Below are 26,227 nucleotides of genomic sequence, written 5' to 3' on the forward strand. Positions count from 1 at the left end.
TTTTTCCTGACGCTTTTTTCCTGAGACCTTACACCTATAGAAAATATAAAATACGCCTTATACCCGGGATCTTATGGATCTGGATGATGTGACTGCTGTGGTCTGTATCACTGCAGGATGTGAGTCTGTCCTTCCTGCTGGCCAACTGCAGAAGGCGTTGCTTTTATGTCATTTTCTTCCTGAAGCCTTTATTCACGATGCCCTTTTTCTGAGACCTGATGCTTTTTCATTTGACACCTGACACCTCGCTCCGAGGATGTCCTGAAATGTCCCTGAAATGTACTCCTGGGATCCGGGATGCTTTTGCCAGCTGCTGTGCCCCCCCTTAATATGTTGCAAACTCATGCCAAAGGTTGACAGGGGGGTAGAAACTAATTTTCTGTAAAGAAAAACTTTCAGTGCTGTTTCTTGCATTTTATTGTATTAAGAAATGTGGTCAAGTTGTGATACCACCTCATTCTCATCAACCACATGCTGATTGGTCTGGAAACATCTGGTTTACCACAAAACGTTGCAGATTGGAGCTTTGCAAGATAGATTTGTTTGATGACAGACATAGAGCCTGGCCAATCCATCAACTTTGCAAGGTTACATTTTATTACTTCATCATTTTATCCACATGATTTTTTTTCTTTATCACTTTCACTTTTATCATTTAACTTTGGTCACTTTCACCAACATTAAAGCTTCCGCAAGACATGGGCAGACTGTCAGTTTTGGCGCCCCCCTGTGGACAAAGTAGATCATACCTTTAACAGGCTTATTTGAATTAAAAAATCATATCCTGCCGCCTTTTTACAGTCAAACATGACAGTAAAAATGGCTGTTTTGGTAGGGTGTTATTATTGCCTTTGTCTGACACCTACCTTGTGGCAATCTTTAGGGGCATCAAGAACAACTAAAAAGAAATTCAGTCTTTTCACTCATGGTCTAGTTTGCTTCAGTAGGTTGTATAAAGTAATCAACAATAATTCAAGTATGTTGTAAAACCAGCTTAAAGCTTCTCAAAGCAGATTTAATTATTTAGACATTTTTATATAAACAATAGTTAGACTTTTTTTCCATAATTAAAGAACTCAAACTTGGGGATCTTTGGATTTTTAATTGCTGAGACTTCCTTAGTTTTTGCTAAAAATAAAAGTAATATTCTTTCTGCAATTACACATTAGTCCAGAATAAAGGACTAAAACTGAATATATGGCTATTACTGGTGTGCTCCAGAGTCATGGGTAGACAGATTTCAAAACAGTTACACAGTGTTAGCAGTCTTTCCCACGGACGAATAAGGAAGAATACATTCTTTGTTATGGATGTGCCAAGCTAACTAGCTCCTGGCTGTCACCTGAGCAAGTCCTTAATCTGTATTCACAAAATAAGCAAGGGGGAGTGAATGAGTGAGGAATTATTCCTATAAGCCACAAGAGAAGTACAGAGTCACATTTTCATCATGAACTGAATGTGTTTTATTAATTAAAGCCACTGAACAGAGGTCCAACCCAGACTTTGACTTCTGCAACACTTTTTTTGAGGTTTCCATGGTTTAATCTGACCACGGTCCCTTTATATGTGCATTATTGCAGCAGCAGTATCACAGTGCACTGTATATGCCCATCCTGACAGATGAGTGGGTTGATGTGGAAAAATAGAAGAAACAAGAAAAACTTTGATTTGATTGCTCCCCAAAGCCCTCACCCTAGGCACTTAGGGCCAGATCTACTAAAGGTTTGCGTGTATTAAAACATGTGCAAACTCATTGCACACGCAAAGAAAAAAAAAAAAAATGTACAAACTGATTTACTAACAGTGTGCGCTAAGGGTTGCGTCTTTCAAAGGTGCAAAATAGCGCGTCTACATCCAGTTAGTACGTTCCCTGCAATGAATATGCAATATGGGGCGTTAACACGCAATCGTGCGTGTACTGGGAGGAGAAAATGTAAATATATTATTTTAGCGCACGCAAAGCGATTTATCAAACCTGAAAGCAATTTGCTCATAGAAACTGCGTCTATATTTAACACGTCTCAGAGGGATGTGTAAACTGTTTGTATGCGTAATTGCGCACGCGTAGCAAGAAGGAGACACTGAAACGATGAAAGAAGACGCAGAGAACACTTTTTTTCACCCTCGTGTGAACATTTTTAGAATGAATGAGAAAACAGTCATTAAAACATATCGCCTATCCAGCCTTGCCATTCTTGAGCTGTTGGAAGAACTCAGAGCAGATTTGGAGCCAGCCATGAGAAGGAGTCACGCAATACCTTGCGACAGTGTCACCAAAAAAGTAAATTAAAATTAGTTTAATTTGAACTTATGGTAATGAATGAAATGATGTAAAACTGCAGGTTTTCTTTGTACAGTTAAAAACATATATTTCCTGTATATTTAATGGTATGATATGTGGGTACCCGCTGTCATTCTGGTATGTTGATGTCATTTTTGTGTATTGATATGTGGTTAAAAAAAAAGTATAAAACAAGGCGAGATACTATAAGGAGGTGGAGGACGAGGCGGAGAAGGAGAGAACCGGGAAACGGAGCAGGCAGACCTAGGAAATTAGGGACTGAAAATAAAATAAAATAAAAAGAAACAAGCTGAACACGTTGAAAACAAGACTGTAAAGTAAAAGTAAGCGGCAGTTACGATAGAGGACAGTAAATAGTGTGACGGTTGGATTCTCTGCGTGGAGGCTGGAGCGTGCGTCAGGGAGCAGGAACAGGATTACTTCCCTAGTGGATTATGCTGTGGACCTTGGTGAGATCGTCTATTTTTTGTTACTTTTTACCTGGTATACCAGTAATTTGCGATCGATCGCATATTTTTGTTTTTTTGGGGGGGTTTATCGTGTTTTTCCTTCATTTCCTTGTGGATTATAGACCATATTGAGTTGACGTGCATCACTTTAAAAGACTTAAAAGACACTTAAAAGTGCTTGGAGAGGGACAAGGTTGGCTTTTTTTTCGTTAGATTGGGACTTTAAGTTTATTTTGAATCTATAAAGACTGTGATCAAATCATTATTTTTGTTGTGACCTACTTTTGATTTAACGTTACGCGCGACGTGGACATTCGTTCTGCTGGTGGTGTAATAACGGTTTGACTTTATTCCGGTCTCTGGAGCGCTTTGTTGATTGTGTTTATTCAGGATGGTTGTTCATTGCATTTTGATATATTCTTTACTTTAAAAGGTTTTCTATTTTCCTTAAAAGTCCCCCCTTGTGTGTCTAACGCTAGCTTGAGAAAAGTTAAGTGTTACAACTTTAAATGACAAAACTCGCGCGGATGGCCGCGTTTATCAGGTTTCCACGCGCTCAGGACTCCTTGAATGAGACCAAACAGGGCTTTTTTTTTTTTTTTTTTGCTGTAGCTCATTTAAGTGTATATTGGCTTTATCCACATCACCTCTAATTCTGTAGGATTGAATTTCGTTTAGCGCGTTCGGCTCTTCAAACTCGCTAGGCTGCAAACCATGAAACACGCAAAACCCTCATTTAAACAGGTGTGTCTCCAACACGTTTGCACCTCTTGTCATTTACGCAGTCACTCTTAGTAAATCACCCGCCAACCGCGGTTCAGCCCCAAACGCAAAATTCTAGATTGCGCACGCAAATTAACACACGCAAATTGGGATCTTAGTAGATCTGGCCCACAGTGTACTATAGCTGTGAAATGAAAAAGCATTGTTGCTTCCACTAGCTTACAACAAAGGTTTCAGCTTTGTTTCTGCTCTGGACTCAAAGTCAAAACAATTTGTGGAATGCATCTTTAAGCCTGTGCAAAGATATTAAAGTTCCCATGGGGAAGGGTTTGGAGATTGATTTGGTATTTTATCATCTTGGTCATTTTTAATTCTTTTTTTTAAAGTTTGTCCAAATAGTTGTCAAGGCAGGGAATGCCCTCTTTAAGACCTTTGCGTTTCCTAGTTTCGGCGACAACCTGGGCGGCTTTGGTTGAGGCATCGTTGGGGTCACCCGGGAGGATCTGCCAGTGATCAAATACACACTGAGGGAAGGCCTGGCCTCCAGTGTTACTACGAAGGTCAGCTGTGAATCCTGGAGACAGAAAAAAAAAAGATCATGTCTAACACTCTGAAATCTTTGTATAGATTAATTAGTTGTTCTTGCATGGGATGGTCAATTCAGCACTGTAAAACTAATTATTAAAATAATATATATTTTTAATCTCTTCACAGTTTTTTAGCATTACATCAACACAGTTCCTGAAACCAGGGCCCTGTTTGACAGAACTCTACACAAAAATCAAAAACATACATACAAATGACAAAAACACCTTATACCTGTTTCAAAAGCGAGCACTAAATTCAAAACTGGATAAACTTTTCTGAAAGTGAAACTTGCTTTAAAAATCTACACACAAACATGACTGGTTACACAAGTCTTTACATGCACATTTAGGGCTCTATTTTCGTAGACCAGGCGCAGGCGCGCCTACGCCAACGGGGTGTGTCCAGGGCATTTTGCAATTTTCGTGCACGGCGCAGTTCGGCGCGGCGCACCCACGCCTCGGTCCCTCCCACCGGCGCAAGTGGCAAATAGGGAGGAGAGAAGGCGTGAGTGGGTTTAACACAGCCGAGTGTAATCTTCACCAATCAAATGAACGCCTCTCTTCGCCTTTAAATGCGCTGCGGGCAAGGCGCAGTGCCAATTTCACCTCGCCACCACCGTGGAGGAAGACAGCAGCAGCAGCTGCAGGCGGCCAAACTTCTCCCAGGAGGAAACTGATGTGCTGGTCCGGGAGGTCCAAGCTCGCAGTACCAGAATATATGTTAATGCTAACAGACCTCCACGGGCTGATGATGCCAAAACTGCCTGGGAGGAAGTTACTGATATTGTCAATCAAGTTTGCCCAGATATTCTGAGAACCGCTGCCCAATGTAAAAAACGGTTCAATGATGTAAGGAGAAGGGCCAAAAAAAAAACTGTCAGAGCAAAGAAGGCACACAGTGGCCACCTGGCTGCGCATCAGAGGCCACGATGCGCGTCACCGTGTGGACCACCTCGCGAGTCAGATGTAATCTGTTCCTGTGTCATGAATAGGAGTACAAAATGAAGTGACAACTACATTAAACACAGCAGCAGGCTAATCCAGGCATCATGCTTGTGATCCACCTGCATTCCTGCTCTGTCATCGCCAAATAGGAGAACCTTTGGTGACATATTCTCTCCCGGTATCTCCTCCTCATCCTCCTTGCAATAATGTACTCCATCTTTTTAGATCACGTTAAGAATAAAGATTAAAACAGAGAAATATGGGCAATCACAGGTAAATCCTTAAGACACCTACTGACTTACATTTACTCAGCGAGCGTCTCTCTCTTTTTTCTTTTCTTTTAAATTTCATGAGATGAGAGAAGCCGAATATATACTCCGTATCGGATGTCGTGGCTGTCTGTGGTTGGCTGAGAGATGTGAACTCGCTAGTTTTTATCACTCCCAGCTGCCATCAGGTTGAGTTTCAATTACACGTGACAAACATCTTTGATCTGACATCAGATGTGACGGGACAATTTATATAGATACAAATGTATATGCTGGTTCAGACAGTTACATTAAATAGTGGTTGCTGTGATTGTTTATCGCACTGAAATGTGCCTGACACTCTGGAAACCTGCCTGTGAGGTTTTGGTGACGTGTGCGCACTGCGCGCCCATCAGCCAAATTACCACTTCGCCTGCGCCGAGAATAGACCAGGTTGGAACTGGCGGGCTTTCAGCGCACCTTCCGCGCAGTGTTTTGGCACGAAATTCTCACTGCGCCAAGCTGAATCTGTCGACACGTCCTCCTGGTGCGCCGCCACACCCATCTCGGCGCAGCCCGGTCCATCAAATTGCCGAACTGGCTGCGCACGGTGGTGCGCCGGACGAAATTACCACTGCGCAGGGTGCGCCACGCTCCGCCACCCTGCGCTGCGCCACGAAATTAGAGCCCTTTGAGTTCAGGTGATTGCTTATTGATTGTGCTGTTTCACTGGCCCTGTTTAACAAGGATGGGAAGTAACTAATTATATTCACACTGATTACAATAAATGAGTATTTTTTTCTGTTTTTTTTTTTTTTTGAAAGATTTTCCTCATTAAGTTAAAAACGTGGTAGGCATAGTATAGAGGACTTTTTTACGATGCTTTATAGTTTCTCAAACTGAGGAGAAAATGGCTAACACATCCATCATCACACATCCATCTGGGAAAGCTTCAATAGGAAACATTTGAGAAAAGGCAGAGGTTTTGAAAAAAACTTGGAGAGTGATTGGATGAACGTTCTGTCTATCACATCTAAATGGGCCAATAAGAGCAACAAAACACGTGACATAGCTACAATCAAGCTATGCGTGCTCAGTTACTGAGGAATAACCGAAACATGGCGACTATAGACATGTAAGTGCTTGACTTTTGCCGTTTTTGAAAAGAAAACAACTCACTGCTGTTCTTTGTTCTTCTTTTAACAAAGAAATGTTGTCAAGTTCTGATAAAACTGGCACTTTAGCAGCATCCACGCTAACCTCTTCCTCCATAACTGCACCAGCTCTTGCTGCTGCTTGTTTACGTCACGACTCCGCTGCGCCTGAAAGTACTGCCCCTCATTGCTGATTGGTCCTATTACTTTCTAACCGGGCCCAAACGGTTCAGATGGGAGCTTAACAAGATGGATTCGCCAGTGAAAAACAAGGAAACGAGCGTATCCATCTGCTGTGCAAGGTTAGAAAATGGCAGAAAGGTGGGGAAATAGGTAATAACCAATTAAAGCTCTGTGACAGCCTCATATTAATATAATTCACATTAGATACCACACAGCAAAAACTGGAGCGTTGAATTTTCAGTTTTAAGAGTTGATTTAACTCTTAAAGTGTAAATTTAAGTCCATTTAAATTAAATGGCCTTCAGTGTTGGAGTTATTTGACAGTGTTGATCCCTTCAGTGTTAATATAACTCTGTAGAGAGTCAAATTATCTTAGCTCAGCCAACTGCCATTTAAAATCTGGGGGGCAGAATTTTCCCATCATATCTTTGTGCACAGTGTTAGATGTCTTTTAGATGTTCAGATCTTTTTATATGTATTTAGATGTTAACTGTTGTATAGTGATCATCTGGGATTCCTTTGCTCTTGTTTCTGGTAAATTATTGTTGTTTTTGATGTTAAACACTTCTGCGCTATGATTGAAGTTATCTACTAAAGTGGTCACTTCCTGATTGTGGTATGAATGGTCTACATCACCAGAGAGAGGGCAGGCTATCAACACAGGGTGTTTTCTAGCTCTGTGTCTGTCTCATTAGTCCATGGATGCCTCAAGACACCTCACATTACCACAGTTACACTGTGTAAATTGAAATTATAAATACCTCAGATTTACACTTGATGTAAAAGGAAATAACAAAATGTTGTGTTAGAAGTACTTTTGTGTAAAAAAAAAAAACACCATGATTGTTGAAAATTAACACTATAAGAGAGTTAAATAAGGGTTACATTAACACTCAAAAGAGTGGACCCATAAACACACTTTTATGGTGTTAGATTTAACACTCAGTGCTGATTTAACACTGGTGATTTTGGATTGGAGTGTTAATGTGAGTACTTAATTAGAATAAAAATACAAAACACTCAATAGAGTAAACATTTAACACTACACACTAGTGTTCAGGGGTGTCGCTAGGAATTTTGGGCCCCCAGAAAGTATATTACATAGGGCCCCCTTAACCAGCTAGCCAAGCAACAAATGTTGCATCATTTTTACAAATATCTCTGCATTTTAATGTATTTTTGAACCATAATTTCCCCATTTATGAGCAATATTTTAATTATGATTGAATTAAATTTACTTGCATTATTTTGCAGAGCTGGACTACAACACTTGGACATTTTTAAGGGAGGTGCAGCTCCCCGTATTTTACTCTATTCTATTTGATACAAGTTTCAGTCTGTTGACTGATTCCTTTAGTCGCTTTTTATTTAATAATGGCACTAACTACAAAGAAAAAATAAAAATAAAAGCACACTTTTTGTTGCAGGCTTCTCAAGGGCCCCTGCCTCCTGTGGGCCTGGGTAATCAGTACCCTTTTCCCCCCTGTGCTACACCCATGCTAGTGTTATGTATATTGTAACATATTTAACACTTTTAAAAGTTTAGTTTTAATGCAGTGTAGACCCATATGGACACTTAAAGTGTTAAATTCAATTCTGTAGGTGTTGTATTAACACAGCTGATTTTATTGTTAAAATTACCAGCTTGGTCAATAAACACAAGCAATACATTTTAGGGTACAACATGGTCTTGATTGTAATTATTCTTTTACAGTCTTACTATGCTTAACAATACAGGCGTATACCTGCTGTTTAGTAATCAACATACACAGTCTGTCAGTTTTTAACATTGTTGTTCAATGCAGAGAGTTGAGTGTGCTGTGTTTTGCAAAGAAATGCAAGGCTGGAAATATGCATAAAGTTAAGGGGAATCTAGTCTTACAGTTTGCTCCTTGTGTTTCAAATTCCAGTAATTCTCATTATTAGTTTTAGTGTGTAAGCAATAATAACAAAAATGCAACATCATTTACAGCTGAGTTTTTAAAAGAGCTCCAGCCTTCATTAAAAATGGTAGAGATTCTTCACAGACTGTGTAATACTGTTGAAGTATAAGGCAGATCTCCTCTAGGGGGCACCAGAGGGCTTCAGAGGAGGTGCAGAGCCCAACATTTAGCACTAAGACAACTTGTGTGAGCAGGTTTTTCACTCTGTCAAAAGAAAGTAATAGACAGAGCTGAGGAGGGAGGATGATCTGCAGTTCTGCCTTGTACTGTGAAATCCCACATCAGCAGCATAGATGCAGACTCATTGTTCTCACCAAATAAGAGGTGAGCATAAGGGCAATATGAGCAATTTTTGCCAGAACCAATAAACTAAATATCCCAGAAGGATGGATACTTAAAAAATGAAGATAAAGTCATGATTAAAAAAACAAACATGGGTGTGGGCTCAGTGGTGCAATTCACTGGTTTTTGGCTGAAGCCCAGCAATGGCGGCTACTAATGCTGACTCATGCTACCTTTTTGTCATTCTAGACAAATAGGTTGAGCTGACGCAGGTCTTTGTGGAAAAAAACGCTACAACTGTCCACCTTTCTGTCAGACCAGCTGAGGTGTAAAGAGTACAAGGCTATTGTACTCAAGTAAAAGTGCAGTAACTCAGTATTAGTAAAAATACTGTCATGCAGTGTTTTCAGAAAGTATTCGGATCCCCTTCACTTTTTTTTTTAGCTTGTCCTATGTTGCAGGCTGATGCTACAGTCAAAAAAATATTCTCATTTATCTACACCAAGCACCCCATCATGGCGATGTGGACCCCCCCCCCCCAAATTTATTAAAAATGGAAAAACTGAAATATAACATATCACAGTTTTCAGTTTGTCACAATGGGATACTGAGAGTAGATTAATGAGAATTTAAAAAATGACTGTAGCATCAGGCTGCAACAACAAAAAAAGGGGAAAAAAATGAAGGGGGTCCAAATATTTTCTGAACGCACTGTATAAATCTAGTAAAGTTAAGTAGAAAGTAATTAATTTAAAGTTCACTGAAAGCACTTAGTTTCTACTTATGATGTCTGAGGAGGTTGTAGAGTAAAATATGGTCTTTCTTTAATGTGCAACAAAAACAAGACAACATGAATATCCAACTAGGTTATTTAAGTAAAGGCACACCTTTATACCTTTATGAAGTGAAATTCAACAGCAGTTTTGGGATGTAATGTGGGATTGTGTTACTTATAAAATCAAGTCAAACTACTGGCCAGTTACATGTTGTTGACAGAGAGCTCATACCTGACTTCTTGTGTATTTTACTTAGTAAATGATGCTTTGTAAAGCAAAGTGAAGAAAAATACTTTACTGAAAATATAAGTGAAGTTACTGATTTTTACAACTACTCAAAAAAGCACAAGTACAGAAAAAGCTACTCATTTACAGTAACGCGGGTAAATTTAATTTGTTACTTTCCATCCTTGTGATCAGCTATGCCCCCAAATATGCAAATTTATGAATGATATCAAAAACGGATGAGTCGTACAGAATTTTTACCCCCACACCCCTCTGGGATAATATGCAACCTAATGTGGAATCTCCTCCACTGGAGGAACTGCAGTATTTTCCACTTAAAAACTGAAACTCACCGAAGGACTCGTTGACGGGGAGGTAGGCTTTCACCATGAACATGGGAGTGCCCATCAACTGGGACTCCTCAAACACGTGGCCTCGTTTCCTGTTCAGCACACCATAGATCCCGCCAACCACCTGCTCTGGGCACTGTGATAAAATGAGGCACAGCAGTCAGACATACATGAACTGGTATCAGTGGTATCTTTAGTTAATTTGAGGAGTTCAAGTGGCACTGTGAAAAAATGTGAAAACAAAAGCTTGCTTCTTTTTATCCTAACCTAAAAACTCTTGGAGATCTATCATAGCTTTACTTAAGTGCCTTCTCACACACCTGAATCTCCACCAGGTAGACAGGCTCCATGAGTCGTGGCTGAGCAGTGAGCTGGCAGGCGTAAAGAACTCTGCGGGCTGTGGGGATTATCTGTCCTCCACCACGATGGATGGCATCAGTGTGCAGTGTCACATCATGAATGTCAAAGCGAATGGCACGCATATTTTCCTCACAGAGAACCCCCTGCAGAATGAACACAGGTACTGCAGGATTATCCTCGGAACTGAAGTATCATTTTACATACATTTTATTAAAAAAAATCTGCACTTTTGCTCAAATGTAACTGCTACCCACCTCTTTGGTCGCCCACTGGAAGCCAGCCACCACACTGTCTTTGATTTCATTCAGGTACTGAACTCCCTTAGTCACGTCAATCAGCAGGTTGGGCCCTGTGCCCTCTGGTCCAAAGCACCAGATCTTCCTGGCTTCTCCCACGTCCCATTCATATTGTTCGACAAGTGCACGAGTGCGAACTTTTACCTCTTGCCGAGCACAGATTTTCCCAGCATCGATTTGATCAGCCAGACCGTCAGGGAACGGACGGCACTTCATGAAGAGACGATTGTGCTTATTGGGGGACTTGGACAGACACATCTGGTCTGATTCCTCATTCACTGTCTCTCTGTAAGACACAACTGGGTCTGATTTCTGGAGAGAGATGAGGGACAGGAGGTCAGAATGTATAAAGGACATTACATTTTGGTTTTCCAACACAGTAATAATTTCTTCTATTTGAATTTTTTAAATAATTGCCCAGACTTTTCTTTGAAGTTTAAGTAATTTGCTGGTAATGCTGGGAAATGCTTCCGTGACATTTTCAGAAATTTTAATGAATATTTTGGGGATAGGTTTGGACATTTTTCATGGGAAGTTTTGAACAGAAGTTTACTCAGCATTTCTGGGGTCATTTCATGGGAATGTTTAGGCTTAATGATGAAATTTTAAATAATTTTTTTTAAATTTCGGGGAATTTGTGGATCAGTGACTGACACTATTTCTCACTTACTGAAGACCCTGAAATTGACCAACTAGCTAACATGAGGCCAAACCATATGTTCAAAAACCTATCCACTGCTGTATTTACAGTAACGGGACCTTCAGGAGATTTGAGGACATCTTTTTTGGCCCAAACTAATTCTTGTTCCAGGACAAGGCTAAACTTTTAAACATATCAGGTCCTACTTATCCCAAATAAGAGACGACCTAAAAATGCATTTCACAAAAGCTCAGGTCTCGGGAGGATATCACCTCACCTACGTCTCAAAAGTCTCACCTTCAGTGAAATGCAGGCGTGGTCTTCCTCCAAATCCTTGAGGCAGATCTCCAGGTGGAGCTCTCCCGCTCCGGCGATGATATGCTCCCCAGATTCCTCAATGATGCATTGCACCATGGGGTCAGACTTGGAAAGACGCTTCAGACCCTCAACCAGCTTGGGCAGGTCAGCTGGGTTCTTGGCCCCCACAGCGACTCTAACCACAGGACTGACACTGAACTTCATCACTCTCATGTTGTGGGCCTGTGGACACAAAGAAACAGCTATAAGGCTTCTCATTGCTTTTGTGATGATGGAACAAGCCATCAGTAAGTATTTGATCTAAAGCCCATACATGACAAAAATCAATACATTACCTGTTCAAAGGTGGTGATGGTTCCTGTCTTAACTAGGAACTGGTCTACTCCAACAAGACCTACGATGTTGCCACATGGAACATCTTCAATTGGCTCCACATACCGGCCCATCATCAGTATAGTCCTGGATGGAGGGGAAGAAGGACTTGCTTATGAGGATGTCAAAAACATTGACACTTAAAGCTCCTGTGAGAAACTGTAGGTTGTGTTGATTTTGGTGACCCCTATGAACAAATTGGTATGTCTTTTCTTTTTGCTGATTTTGTCATTTACATGTGTTGAAATTGTCTATTTTTAAACAAAAACATCAGTCAGCTCACTTATTGTGCAAAAGGTACAATGTAAAAAAAGTCTGTTTCTGCAGTGTGTTGTGACTCATTTCCTCTGCTACCTATGAGTGTTAATTTTTGGCAGCTATTTTAACATTGGTCTTGGTTGTTGAAGTGTTAAGTTTTAGTCAGATCTTAGTTTAGTTTCAGTCTAGTTTTAGTCAATTAAAGTCCTTTACTATTAATCTTTACCTTCATCACAAACAGTGCTGGGAGTAGTGCAGTAACAAGTAATGTGTTACTGTAATTACTTTAGTCTTTTGTCTGTAATGCAGTTGTGAAGCATTTTACTGCTGCTAACCTAGTAATAACATTACTGATACTGTAAAATACAAGGTATGGCTATTAAATAACAAGACTGTGCTTATGAAGATAAACCCACGTGGTTCACAGTCACACTGAGTGTTATATACAGTATTAAAGGTTGAGTACTCAGGCACAACTACAGTAATTTTCCTATCAGTGATATCTTTAATTCACTGCAAGCTACTGATCGTAGCACTCATATTTTTGCTAAAATGTAAAATTGTTGGAATAAAAGTTGAGCAATGCATAAACTTGAAGTTTTGGTGAAACCGAACAAAGAAGCAGTCCACTCAGTATCAGAATGATAGCAGAAATGGTCTTCATTGATAAAGAGACACTTCAGCAAATTCTGCATGAAAAGTTGAACATGACAAAAGTGTGCCAAAGTTCTCCCAAAACTCCTGACTCCTGATTAAAAGAAAAAAACACAAGCTAATTTGTGGAGACATTTTTGAACACAATGAGGGAAACCCACATTTTTTAGAAGGAGTGATTACATGTGATAAACTTGGATCTTCCAACAGAATCCTGAGACAAAACTGTGTGTTGGAAAACACCATTGTCACCAAGGATGAAGAAAGCACAGCAAAGAAATTTCAAACTCAAGGCCATGATGATTGTTTTCTTTGACATTAAGGGTATCATGTTAAAAGAGGGGGCTCCAGAATATTACCAACAGGTTCTAGAAAAACAGAAAAACTCAGAAGAAAGAGACCGCAATTGTTGAAAAATGGTTTCATTCTTCATCAAGACAACGTGCCAACTCACAATGAGCTCTGGGTAAAGCAGTTTCTGATCCAAAATCAAATCACAGTGCTTGATCATCCTCCATATTCACCTTATCTAGCACCGTGTGACTTTTTCTTTTTCCTGAGATCAAATCTGTGCTCAAAGGAAGAAGTTTTGAGTCAGAGTCAAAAGTCAGGAAAAGAAACGCAGAGGTTCGAAGACAACTGTCTGAAGAAGATCTACTGCACTGCTTTGATCAGTGGAAGACCTGCATACAGCGGTGTGTTGATGCAGAAGGGGAGTTTATTGAAGGTGGTAGACGTTGAAAAAGTTTAAGTTCAATAAAATTATTTTACAGCATTACTTTTATATTTTATTATTTATACCTCATATTTGTCTGTAAGGGGCTGTTTTGGTATGATTTTTACAACAATTCTGTCACCAACTGTATTAAAGAGCAGAAAGGAGAGATCTTGTTTAAGTCCCCTTATGAGAAGGATTTATGCTAATTGAAGTGTTATGTGGAATCATAAAATAAGCGACTGTCTTTGTTGACTTTAACACTACTTGACTTAACATAACATGGCAGACATACTTGACTGTGGACTTACTTCTTGTGGAGCACAAATACATGAAGCATCCTTTTGATAACATCACTTCTTGTGTTGAATTTTGCATTTTTTTTACTGCATGAAATAGTGCCATGACATTACATAACAGATAATAAGGTTTTGCATTGTGTCCTTCACTGGCAGTTAATTATAGAAGATGTCAGGTGTCAAGGAGTAATGCAAAAATAGTTTAGCTAGTTGTGTAACCAGATAGTTTTAGCTGTGAGTAACGGAGTAACTCATTACTTTTTCTAGAAAGTACCTAATAATTACCCACACCAATGAAATTAGCAGGGGGTTATGTGAAGGGTTCTGTATCTTTATTTGTTCGTTTCTTTGTTTGTGTAGCCCAGTCTAAAATAGGTCATTCCAGACAAATACATATGTCAAAAATCTCTAAAAATACATTTAATAAAGTTCTTTTAAGAGATTAAAACGTGTTAAGCATTAAACAAGATAAATATGTTCATAAAAGAGCAAAATGTTGTGTTTAAAACGTTTAAGTTAATCAGCTCATAATGGGTTAGAACCAACGCATTAAGCAGACTACAATGTCTTTGTCAAGGTGTAAATAAAGTTGATTGAAATTCAAACAAGTTTGTTCATTGTGTACAGAGGAGTAGCGTGGTTTTTTTTTTCCACAACCTAACAGCAGTGAATGTTAAGCTGTCAATCTTTTGTTTTTGTAATTGTATTGGTTGACGTTATACTGTAGTCCAATCGGAAAGGTAGAGGGGCGGGACATGTTTGCAGCAGCAGAAAGGAACAGAGGATTATAGCGCAGACGCCGTTGCCTAGACACAGCCCAAGCGTGGAGCTGCAAAGGACTGAAGCATTGTCTGATACTTTGGTGTATGCAGAAGTCTCCCTATCAGCTATCCCTGTGTCTGGAACTTTGCCGCTCACCATTAAACCTCACTGACTGTTACTGTGCGCCATCCATTCCTCTCCTCACCCCCTGACTAGCCACTGACAGAACTAAGGATTTGTGAGTTGAAACCTAACAGTGCACGTGCTTTTATTTTATGTTGCTTGCTTTAGCAAGTGAAGCGACCGCTTGTTTTTGCGTTCATAAGCATCGAAACAGGCCTGCAACGTTTTATTTTGGGGTTAAAAAACTATTTTATGTGGACTAATACTGGGTTTTATTTCAAAGTTGATATTAAATTTTAAAGTGATGTCTAAGTGTCATGTTTACATTCCATTTATGCGTGTTTTGGATTAAGAGGGAACATTGTGTTATAAATTGATTCTTAGTGAGAGTTAATAGATTGATAATTTCAATTTTCTCGCTAAGTGGAGGCACCGCCAGTCATTTAAAATTCATCAGAAAAATCTACAACGACTTTAAAAGCTTGAAAGCAAGATATTTTCCCTCCTGTTACACAGGCAAGCCAGAAGCTAATTAAATCAAAGTACCCAGGGCCCTGCCCATAGTACTACAACTCTTAATATTACATCTATAGCTACATGGGTCGGGTGCTACACTTGTTTGTATGTGTACAAGATAACTCGAGAACGGAAAGTCAGATCTTCACCAAACTTTCAGGGAATATTGGGATAGTGACAGGGAAGAATCGACTAGATTTTGGTGATGATCAGCGTATCTGTTCGGTTTTTCTCGCACTTCGAATTTTGAACACCATAGTAATGGGAGCGTGAGTTCCTCGGTGGCGCTGCTTAGGCGTGGGTCTGCCGCCTCAGACGGCCATTCTAGTTAGTAATGGATTACTTTTCTGAGTAACTATCCTAACACTGGTCACAATGTTTATTCTCTTGGAACTGATTTAACCAGCCATACTGTAAAATCAATATAAATGTAAAACACTCATTCTAATGTTTGGTCAGTACTTTGATTAGTTTTGAATTCACTGATGAGAATACTGACATAACTTGTATGCACATTTTAGTTTCCTTGAAAAAACTAATCTTACTTTACATCAGAGTTTTTGTCCCCCAAGATCTATTTTCAGACTATTCTTCCTCATGGAAGGTAGTCGAGTAACATTTTAGTCATAGTTTTAGTTAAGTTTAGTAGGTAAATTAACACTTCTGACACCACTGCAGCAGTTTCAGACTTAATCAAAGATACAAGAAATGCATGCAGCAACACTTGTTGTTCTCCCGACATCCTATTTCTCTGTGCAGATGTCTGTGCAGAAACCTGAGTACCTTTGGATTGGTTTAAGGTAGAGATCCTCCTTCTTGCCAGGGGTGAAGTTTGGCCCCATGATGCGCACCTTCAGACCAGTGGACACAACACCGGAGAAGACACGTCCGAAAGCATAGAAACGACCTTTGTCACTGGTGGGGACCATCTTTGAAATGTACATCATCAGAGGAGCTTTTGGATCACAATTTTTGATACCTAAGAGGACAGCAGAAATGTGTGATATGAAAAAACTAAATTCAATCTCAAAAATGACATAAAAATAAAAGTTTTGTTGTTTCTTTCTCTAGAGGGTGTTGTTAAACGATGGTATGACAACTTCACACTGACCCATTGCAGCGTCATCATCCCCTGGCCCTTCATAGAGCAGTTCACAGCGGTATTTCTGTGCGGTGACGGGGGATGGCAGGTGGATAGTGATCATTTGGAGGAGAGCATCTCCAGCAGGCAGCCAGCGGCGCATCACGGCCTTCAGCAGGGGCTTACCCTCCTTCTCCTTGTCCTCTGCATCCAGTTTGACATCAAGCTTTTCAATGAGTTTGGCTGTCTCGTCCTTCTTGAAATTCATGATGGCATCAAACACCTGAATGAAAGTTGAAAAAAAACCCAGTGTCAAAGGCGTTTCCTTTCAAGAAAGTCAGTCACCCTCCATGTAAAAAAGTCTGGGCTCTTGCATATTATTATTATAATTTACTTGGTAGGAAAGTAAATAAAAGCCAAACCAACTGTCTCTCAGGTTAAATTAAATTGTTGCTAATATGTTACACTATTATTGCAATAAAAAAAAACAAGATCAGATAGCTAAAATCCAACAAGCAGCAGATGATTTAAATACATTTTGAACACAAAGACAGAAAAGATGAATTGTCATTCACCTTAAAGATGGGGTCCAAAACAAGCTGGCAGAATGTGCGAGGAAGCTTCTGACCCTCTGGGCCCGTAGCAGTCTTAGAGAACTTACCAGCTTTTGGGTCAAAATATCTGTGTAAATAAAATACAACATAAAATCATGATCAGATCGTCAAATCATCAATATCCACCTCATAATCATGTTATTATTAGGATATATATTCAAGTTAAGAATGGAGGGAAAGTTTTAGGCATTTGGCAGAAAATTTACAAGCAAGAGCTTGTACAAACACGTGCTGAAAATCTGGTTCTTGATGACATCTATGGTTTAATATACAGTGATAATATTGTACTTCAGGGTGTGTTTCTGTGCTGAGACTGAATCATATCATAAGAAGACAATTAATGTGTGCACAGCTAGTTGTAGTTACTGGTCAAACAGGTCAGACTTGTTTCCACACCTATGAGGGAAGTGAAACCATAGACTGGATGAAGGAAGTGCTGTTACCATTGTAATATATCTCATTTGTCTGCAGACAAATTATAGATGTCCCCATCTTGTTTTTGGGAACCAGAAGTCACCATATTATGAGGATGGGTGGGATATGGATTATTATGCCTTTATCCCGACAGATCAGCCAGGCAGGAAAGTACGGACATTAACAGTTATTGAGGAACTTCGCACTTTTTGTGTAGTTTTTGAAGGCATTTATTTGCTAAAGTATATTTTGAGGAAGTTTTGCACTTTTCCATTTTTTTTTTAAATATCAAGTACTGAGTAAAAAAAAAAAAAAAACACCAAAAGTCAAAACAATTAGGTCTAAGCCTTCTGTCAATGACCCAAAACTAGCCAGTAGTAAACACAAGATATTTCATTACCCACAAAGGCAATACTATGAACATCAAATATGGGGTCAAAGCAGAAAATCTGATGTATTTTCTGGTTCTACACGGTTACCCACCCCACCCAGAAAATTTTGAGCTTCAAAAGCCTTATTACCTGTATCACTGTGTATGTAATACATACTGTGTGTTTAACAAAAATGAAGTAAATTACTTAGGAGGTTTGATGCAAATTTCTAATGCTGTTTCCTCATGATTGGACTCAAAAAGGTCAGACTAAATCCCCCTAAGACGAAATCAGACCCTCTTCTAGACACTAACAGCCACATTTTTTCTTTACAAGATGTCAGATTAGAAAACAAATTCAGTCAGACTGTCATGATAGCCAATACTCTTAAGCGTAAAGAAGGTTGTGATTTCTATCTGAAAAGAGATAAACATTTTCTGATTTATAGCTCAGTTATCCAGTTGATTCACTATGTGGCTGGCATGCCTGGGGTTTTATCCAGCTGAAAGCCAGAGAGGTAAGTCTGTGACCGAAAACAACATAATATAATAAGGTTGCTGTAAAAATGTGAAAACACTGAGATCTATGTGTGACTGAACATTTTTTTGGACTGTTAAAAAGTTGTGCACCTTTCATTCATTGTGAGGTAAATGTCCAAAGTCTATCGGCAACAGTGCCCATTAAAAGTATCATAAAAGAGAGATTTGTACCAGAAAACAGTAAACTTAATCCCCAACTTCTGTCTCTCTGCTCTGGCACAGAGCCAGGCAGCTGCGCTAAGATCAGAAGCATTCTTTTTTTTTTTTAATTTTAGAGGATTGTATTTCTTGTGAGTGGGTGTGACTTCAGCTCATTTAACCGACACGCCCATACTATCCAAGAGCTGTTTTTACTGCCTCAATTTTCATGATTTTGAAGCTTGGTTTTATAAACTTGGAGATGTTTTTCAGTATAACAATCAGCTACTTAGCACTCTGAATAAGTAAAGTAGAACCTTTTTCTTTGCTGACATCCTGTACATGCATTAATAGTGCTTTGTTAACCAAGTATCACCCCCTTTCTTCTTTAATAGTCAAATGCATATTTGTTGTTAAACCAGCATGCAGTTAACCATGTTGTCTGACACTGACCCACCTTTCCATGGTTTCAGACATTAAAAATGACTGCATAAACAGTAAGTCTTTATCCAGATGGCCATGTTTGCTTATTTTGGTCAAAAGAGGGCATCAGTGTTCATATCACAACCAGCTAAAAACACCTTACATCAGCTTAATTTTCTGGAAAGTATTTAAAGAAAATATTTGCTGCTGCTGTGTTTACCTGTCTCCCCACAGTTTCTTCATCATGTCCGTGACCTTTTTACACCTATCATCGGGTGACATTTGTTTTTGTTGGCAGTTAGGATCTTTGGTGAACTTTGCCACATACATCTCAGCAAACTGCTTCAAGGTGAAAGCCCAGCCATGGAGACCAGAGCCAAACCCAACTGTACCAACTACAGGGTCAATCTAAGGGGTGAAAAATGAAAAGTTTGCACTTTTAGTATCATTTCCCAGTTATTAAAAAATATGTGTCCCACTGATGTTTAAACATCTTCCTTACCATGATGTTCCCCATAGGGCCGCACTCATCCTCTCCATAGGTAGAGATAATGACGTTGACGTTCTCCACGATGCGCTGAAAGGTCTGGTAGAGCTCATCTGGCTCTAGCTGCAGCTCAAGAAGGGCCCGGTCCATCTTGTTCATCATCAGAACCGGCTTGATGCGCTCAGCTATGGCCTGCCGTAGTACCGTCTCTGTCTGTACACACACACCTGTCACAGGAAAAAAACAGGGAGTCAGGGGGGAATTTTGATGGTTGGTAGAGGGGATTACATGGTAACATTATTACCTGAGACACAGTCGACCACCACCAGGGCTCCATCAGTCACCCTGAGGGCAGCAGTGACCTCAGAGGAGAAGTCAACGTGACCTGGAGAATCAATGAGGTTGATGAGGAAGCCGTTTCCATCTTTACACTGCTTAATAAATGCTAGGTCATTATCCCCGAGCTCATAGTACATAGAGATGGCCCTGAGAAAAGAGAAGGAACAAAGAAAGACAGAGCATGTTGATCTCTAGACCGAGTCAACTCATCACAATACTGGTTGCCAATGAGTCAGAGGCTCCCTAAATGAAGCTGACATGCTGAAAGGTGACTTTGTTGTTCAAAAGCTGTCTTGAATTGAACAGCATTACCAAATATCTGGGATGTGAACCAAAATAAAAGTTAGTACATTAACTGAATTTATTACAAAAACCTTGTGAGGGAAACAAAAGACCATTGGACTTTAACATGGCTACAACAAAACTTTCCGTAAACAAATTTGTCATTAAAGCTTGTGTGAGGAACAAAACTGCAACTTTATCTCTTTGCTGATTTTGTCCTTTACATTTAAGGTACAGCTAGAAAAAAATCTTATCCTGCTGTACGCAAATTATTTAACAATTTAAAAGTGTAGTTTAACTCTGTAATGTGGACAAATATATAGACACTTTTAAAGTTTTAAATTAAACTCTGTACTGGTTTAACCAACACTGTCTATTTTGCTGTGTATTGTACTTTATAATAGAGGTGTGAACAACCTGGTTGGATATTATATTCTCTTGTTCTTGCCAATAAGGAAAGATCATATTTTACCCTGAAACTCATCAGTAGCTACTCAGTACTCTATCTGGGTAAATTTTAACCAGAGTAACTGTACTCTTCCTTGGGTACAATATCTGGGTACTTTTCCTCCTCTAGCATTAAAAGAAGAACTAGTTTGTGAAATAATAAGAATTTCTGATTGTCCACAAACTGAAGAGAGAAATTTTAATGTTTTGACTGGGCTCTACATCCAATTTGAAGTATATTAGGACATGTCCCACCTCCATTAAACGGGACATAGTTTACCCTGTTAAGACAAGTTTAGATTGGTCTCAAAGGTCCCTAAAACATGGCTGTAAAGTTTTATGCTGAAAAAACACTCCAATATTGGCAGCTGAGAGGAGGATCCAGGAAAGGAGGGCTGAACTTTCTTCCAAGCAGGCAGGGCCAACCGAACCTGGGGGCAGGGCTAACTCCCTATGTGACATCATGGGGGAAAATCTGAGAATAGCTTATAAAGGTGTGTGTGTGTGTGGGGGGGGGGGGGGGTATTTTTCTGTTTCTTTGGGGATTGGGGACAGGCCAGATGCCCATATTTTTGTTAGAAAAGCCTGAAAAAGTGATATTTGCACAATATGTCCCCTTTAACAAAAACACAATCTCCTACTTGCTGTAAAAATGCTGACACAGACTTAACAAAGCTAGCTTAATATACTTTTGTATATTTGAGGTAATTTCTTCTCATTGTTCTCCAGTCCCTCAAGGTTGAAGGCAGAGGAATTGTTACATCATTCTATTTGAGGTATAACAGATGATGTTCACACATTTACATTACTGAATCCATTTTTGTATTGACCGCTTCTCACAGGCAGGACTTCTCTAACTAACTCTTTAACTTCACTCATGTAATAAAAATGTCCGATGCCCATATGTATTCTAGAAAAAATCTGGGATGATTGTCAAATAATTTGAGTACAATTATAGAAAAATACTTAATACTTAATGTAATTGAATACTGTTTACTTGAAACTAAACATGTGTTCTATCAACTCAGAAAAATAGAGCTAAAATTGCTATTTTGGTTATCTTAGTAAAATACACATCTCATTTTTTAACAAACAAATTAAGTTGATGACACTATTTCTTTCCAAATGGAAGACAATTTTTTCACTTGTTTGGAGTCAGTGGGGTATTTTCCTTCCTTCACCAGTCAATATTTGATCAAAAAAATAAATAAATAAAATGAGGGATGGCCACCTTGTGCCATAAACCAATCTGATTAGATTGACATTGTACTGATGAAGCAGATATTTTTTTAGGTTTTATACCTTAGATATGTCTTACTCTGTGTTTTCACTCAGAGATATTATCATTAATAGAGAAACTGTGGAGGTTTCAGGCCACAGCTGATGAATTGTTAGTTCTCTGCACCACATACGTTGATTTGATGGTGATGCAGCGCTCCTGCTCATCTTTGCGTGTGTCTGTGAATCGGGCCTCTCCAGCGCAGCCTGAAGCAATGAGCCCTGCCTTGGACACCAGTGAGTCCGTCAGAGTGGACTTCCCATGATCCACATGGGCAATCACAGACATGTTCCTGATGTTGGACTTCTTGTCCATGATGGAGCGGATCTGATCCACAGTGAAGTGCACCTGAGGAGAGAGGTTACATGAATTCATTTTAAAGCAGCAGAGAGGGGATCATTTTATTCTTTATTAGCAGCCATTTATTCATGTCCACTACCAGATCTTATTCCAAGTAGAGTTATAAAAAAAAGACATGCTGGTAACTGAATCCATCAGGAAGAGAGGGGGCACAACGTGAAGACTTTCCCTTCTGGTGTCTCGGTAAGCAACAGATCAGGAACTACTGAGTCACCTCTCATGATGCCGCAGAATAGTCCATGCTGAACCATTTCACAATCCCATGATAAGGAAATATCCTAAACTCCTAATTAAACAGGTTATACCAAGGTTGATAAACATAAATAAAATAGGCAAGTCAGTTACACATATTTGACAAGAAAGTCTAAATATAATATAAAAAAGTATGAAAGTACAAAAGAAAACGGCATACTTTAATCTTTTAGATAAGTATTTTTTAAGGCCCATGTGGGCTTTGGTATTAAGCTTTTACTTGTTAATATGGAGTTAACCAGGATAGATTAGTTTTTAACAACTTATTAAATAAAAAATAAAAACAGAACAAAACACCATCGTTTTAATCACCGATGAAAAATGCTGTGACGTATTTCTGTAATCGTATGTTGTAATATGGTCTGTTGTATAAAACAGAGCACAGGTATGACGACGTCCCCTTTAATCTCATCTATAGTATGAAACATCACATATGTATCAGACATGTCAGGCTCACGTGCTCCTTTAACATAACATTAACATGACATTTCTTCAGTCCTGCGACAGCAGGAGTTTCATATCCGAGGCGATGAACGTCAACGTGAAGCAGAGCGGGCCGGGCGATACAGGCAACAGCCCTGCAGTTTTATCAGCCGTCTGCTGCGTAGGATCGAGCTGACCACATACACAGCCTTTATCTGATCATATTACACCACCTAGCATCCCCATGAAGCCTGTTTCTCTCACACCTGTCAGGCTGTCATGGCAGCTTGTTTCACCGAAATCGTTACAGCCCAACATGGTTTTTTAGTAGTAGCTTGAGTCGTACCTCCTTTAAAGCAGATAAAATACAATTTAACGCGGAAAAGTAAAACATGTGAAGACTCACCATTTTGTCAGCAGGTCGTCGCTCTTTGTATGTGTCTGTTTATTGCTATAAATACTGCCTTGGAGGACAGGGAGTCCCGGTGTTGACAGGAGAGACGCTACTGCTGCTGCTGCTGAAGTGTAGTCGAGCAGTGCAGAGGGCGCTGCTCAGCATCACACCACATACCTGTGGATGTGAGCCAATACTGTTAACACGCAGAAAGATGGCATGCTGAGGCATGGCACGGGGAGGAAAGCTCTCTATTATAGAGACAAAGGGGGAGAACTGGCTGTTCAATGTGACTCAAGTGGAGGCAACGTTTTATTTATTACCTTTATTTCAACAAGAACTTATTGAGAGTAAAAATTCTCTTTTTAACAGTGTCCAAGTGTCCAGTGGCCAAGACAGCAGCAGTAAACAGAGTTTCAGACAAAGAGCAGCCAAACACAGCAAACAATACAAGATGTATAGTCTAAATGCATTAAGAGACACAAAATAAAATAAAACTTGGTGCTCTTGGAAAACAGGGGAACACTATTTTGACTAATATAAAGGGGGAAGCTGCTCTAATCATGAAAAGAGACAGAAAATACTGAAAAAGCCTTCCTTATAATGGCCAAAATCATTCAAAAGGTAACACGTGTTGACCAGGTCTCCATCATGGCTGACAGAGTGGCCACACCTGTATCAACTACAACCAATGGCAAGCAGCCACATGAACCAGAGAAAGAGAAGCCAGGTGTCTTCAAACTGTTCACAAATCCGTCATTAAGGTGTGGCCTCACCCATTACCGGTAATGAAAGACACATGCACCCTCAGCTCTCAAGTACAGACAAGTGCTACGTTGCATGCTCTGTCAATTTTTACCTGAAAGAAAAAAAGACTGAAATATCCAGCAGAACATTTGAGGTAAATGTGTGTTTGATCAAAAAGTTCACCTAAAAATACAACCACTGCCAGGGCTGCCAACAGGATTGGCTGGGCCTCTAAAAACCCAAGAGAATGAACCTTCCCAGCTGTGAATTACTGATAGTATCACGTTAGCTTTGTGTTGGATCAATAGCAGTGGTGCTAGCATTCTGGCCAACAGTTGGCTTATTTTGTGAATGAGTGTGTTAAGCTACCCCAATTTTACCACTTTACACCCTTTCTGAAACTGTTATTGCCAATTTTAATTTTAATTTTTTTGTCATATCCATTTACCACTTATTTGGCACTTTTAACCTAAGTTTTCAGTTATTGACCCTTTCTTCCCACTTTTCACACATTTTTGCCCCTTTATGCCCATTAGTAATAGGTTTTTGCCACATTTTACAACTTTTTGACACCTTTTTTTGTTGGTTGCACATTTGTGCCACTTTTTTACCCATTTTTTTATTGCCATCCATTACCCTAACTTCTTCTTGCCACTTTTAAGTAATTTTTGCTGTTTGTTGCCATCTCTTGCCACTTTCTTACCATTTTTTGCCACCTTCAACTTATTTTTTGCCTCTTTATGCCAGTGTTTTTGCCAAGTTCACCAATTTTTGGCACTTGAGTCCAATTTTTGCCACTTTCAACCAACATGTTTTGCCACTCTATGCCCATAAATTTGACATTTTGGCCACTATTAACAAATTGCTGCCTCTTCTTTATAGTATTTTGTCCTAGTTTGCCATTTTTCAAAATTTTTGCCACTTCTCTTTGGCACTTTATCCTATTTTTGCATGTTTTAGCACATTTTTGCCACTATTAACTAATTTTTGTTGATGTTCACCCTTTTTCCTACTTTATTGCTGCCTTTCAGCCATGTTTGCAACTTCTTTATGCCACTTTTAACCATTTTTTGCTTTTTTCCCTTCTGTTTTTAGAATTTTGTTATTTCCTGTTAACATTTTCTCAGTCTGCTCTTTATTTGTCAGCATCCTGACACAGGAAGGGGGTCTACATTTTAAAAAAGGCTATGTTGTTCAACAGAATAAGTAAAATTCCTTTTTTGTTGCTTTGATAATATTGGTTATTGTTAAGGTTAAATGGAAAATATGATTATCACTAACCTTGCAAAGCAGATGGATACGCCTGTTTTGGTGTTTCTCACTGGCGAATCCATCTTGCAAAGCTCCAATCTGAACTGTTTGGGCCCAGTTAGAAAGTGACAGTACCAATCAGCAACAAGGGGTGGTACTTTCGGGCGGGGCAGAGTGGTGACGTATGCAGGCAGCAATAAGAGACTGGTGCAATTATGGCGGAAGAAATTAGTGTGGATGCTGCTAAAGCGCCAGTTTTATCAGAACTTGACAACATTTCTTTGTTAAAAGAAGAACAAAGAACAGCACTGAGTTGTTTTCTTTTAAACAAAAGACAAAAGTTGTGTACTGGCATGTCTACAGTTGCCATGGTTCACGTTATGCAGTTCTTTATGGAGTTTACTCCTTCGGTAGGGGCACAGCTCAGTAGCGGCTATGTCATGTGTTTTGTTGCTCTGATTGGCCCGTAAAGATGTGACAGACAGAACATTCATCCAATCACCCTCCAAGTTTTTTTTTTCAAAGGCTCTGCCCTTTCCCAGACACTGTGAATGAGTGGTTTACCAGATAGATGTGTGAAACACATCATGCCAAGGTAGGTTATCACAGCTTGACTTTTTTTTGGACCAGGATTTGCCGACCTCCATTGGCCCTCCATTTGGCTGGGCCCCAGAAAGCTCTCCCCTTTATCCCCCCTGATATGCGGCCTTTACCATAATTCCGAAAAAGTTGGGGTAGGGAAGGGAGGAGATGTAAATAAAAACAGAATTCTTTTTGCAACTAATTAGGTTAATTGACACCAGGTCAGTAGCATGACTGACATCACATTTCAGAGAGGCAGAGTCCATCATAAGTAAAGATGGGCAGAGGTTCACCAATCTGCAAAAAAACCTGTATCCAAAAAAT

The 26,227-nt window shown here is 39.6% G+C and overlaps 1 protein-coding gene across 1 annotated transcript; it reads right to left on the bottom strand.

Moving 5' to 3' along the window:
- Window positions 1-1,072: 1,072 nt before the first annotated feature.
- On the bottom strand, window positions 1,073-25,647 carry LOC121519994 (elongation factor 2-like). The gene is made up of 14 exons (XM_041803164.1): window positions 23,336-25,647; window positions 22,028-22,242; window positions 19,852-20,033; window positions 19,563-19,774; window positions 19,281-19,468; window positions 17,137-17,242; window positions 16,592-16,844; window positions 16,264-16,459; window positions 12,117-12,240; window positions 11,761-12,003; window positions 10,782-11,135; window positions 10,488-10,670; window positions 10,171-10,303; window positions 1,073-4,048 (listed from the first exon to the last, which is right to left on the bottom strand). The coding sequence occupies exons 1-14, from the start codon at window positions 23,336-23,338 to the stop codon at window positions 3,855-3,857; spliced, it is 2,586 nt and encodes an 861-aa protein (XP_041659098.1). The 5' UTR covers window positions 23,339-25,647; the 3' UTR covers window positions 1,073-3,854.
- Between the last annotated feature and the right edge of the window lie 580 nt (window positions 25,648-26,227).

Source organism: Cheilinus undulatus, linkage group 13 (genome assembly GCF_018320785.1).
Source record: "Cheilinus undulatus linkage group 13, ASM1832078v1, whole genome shotgun sequence".
Taxonomy (NCBI): Eukaryota; Metazoa; Chordata; class Actinopteri; order Labriformes; family Labridae; genus Cheilinus; species Cheilinus undulatus.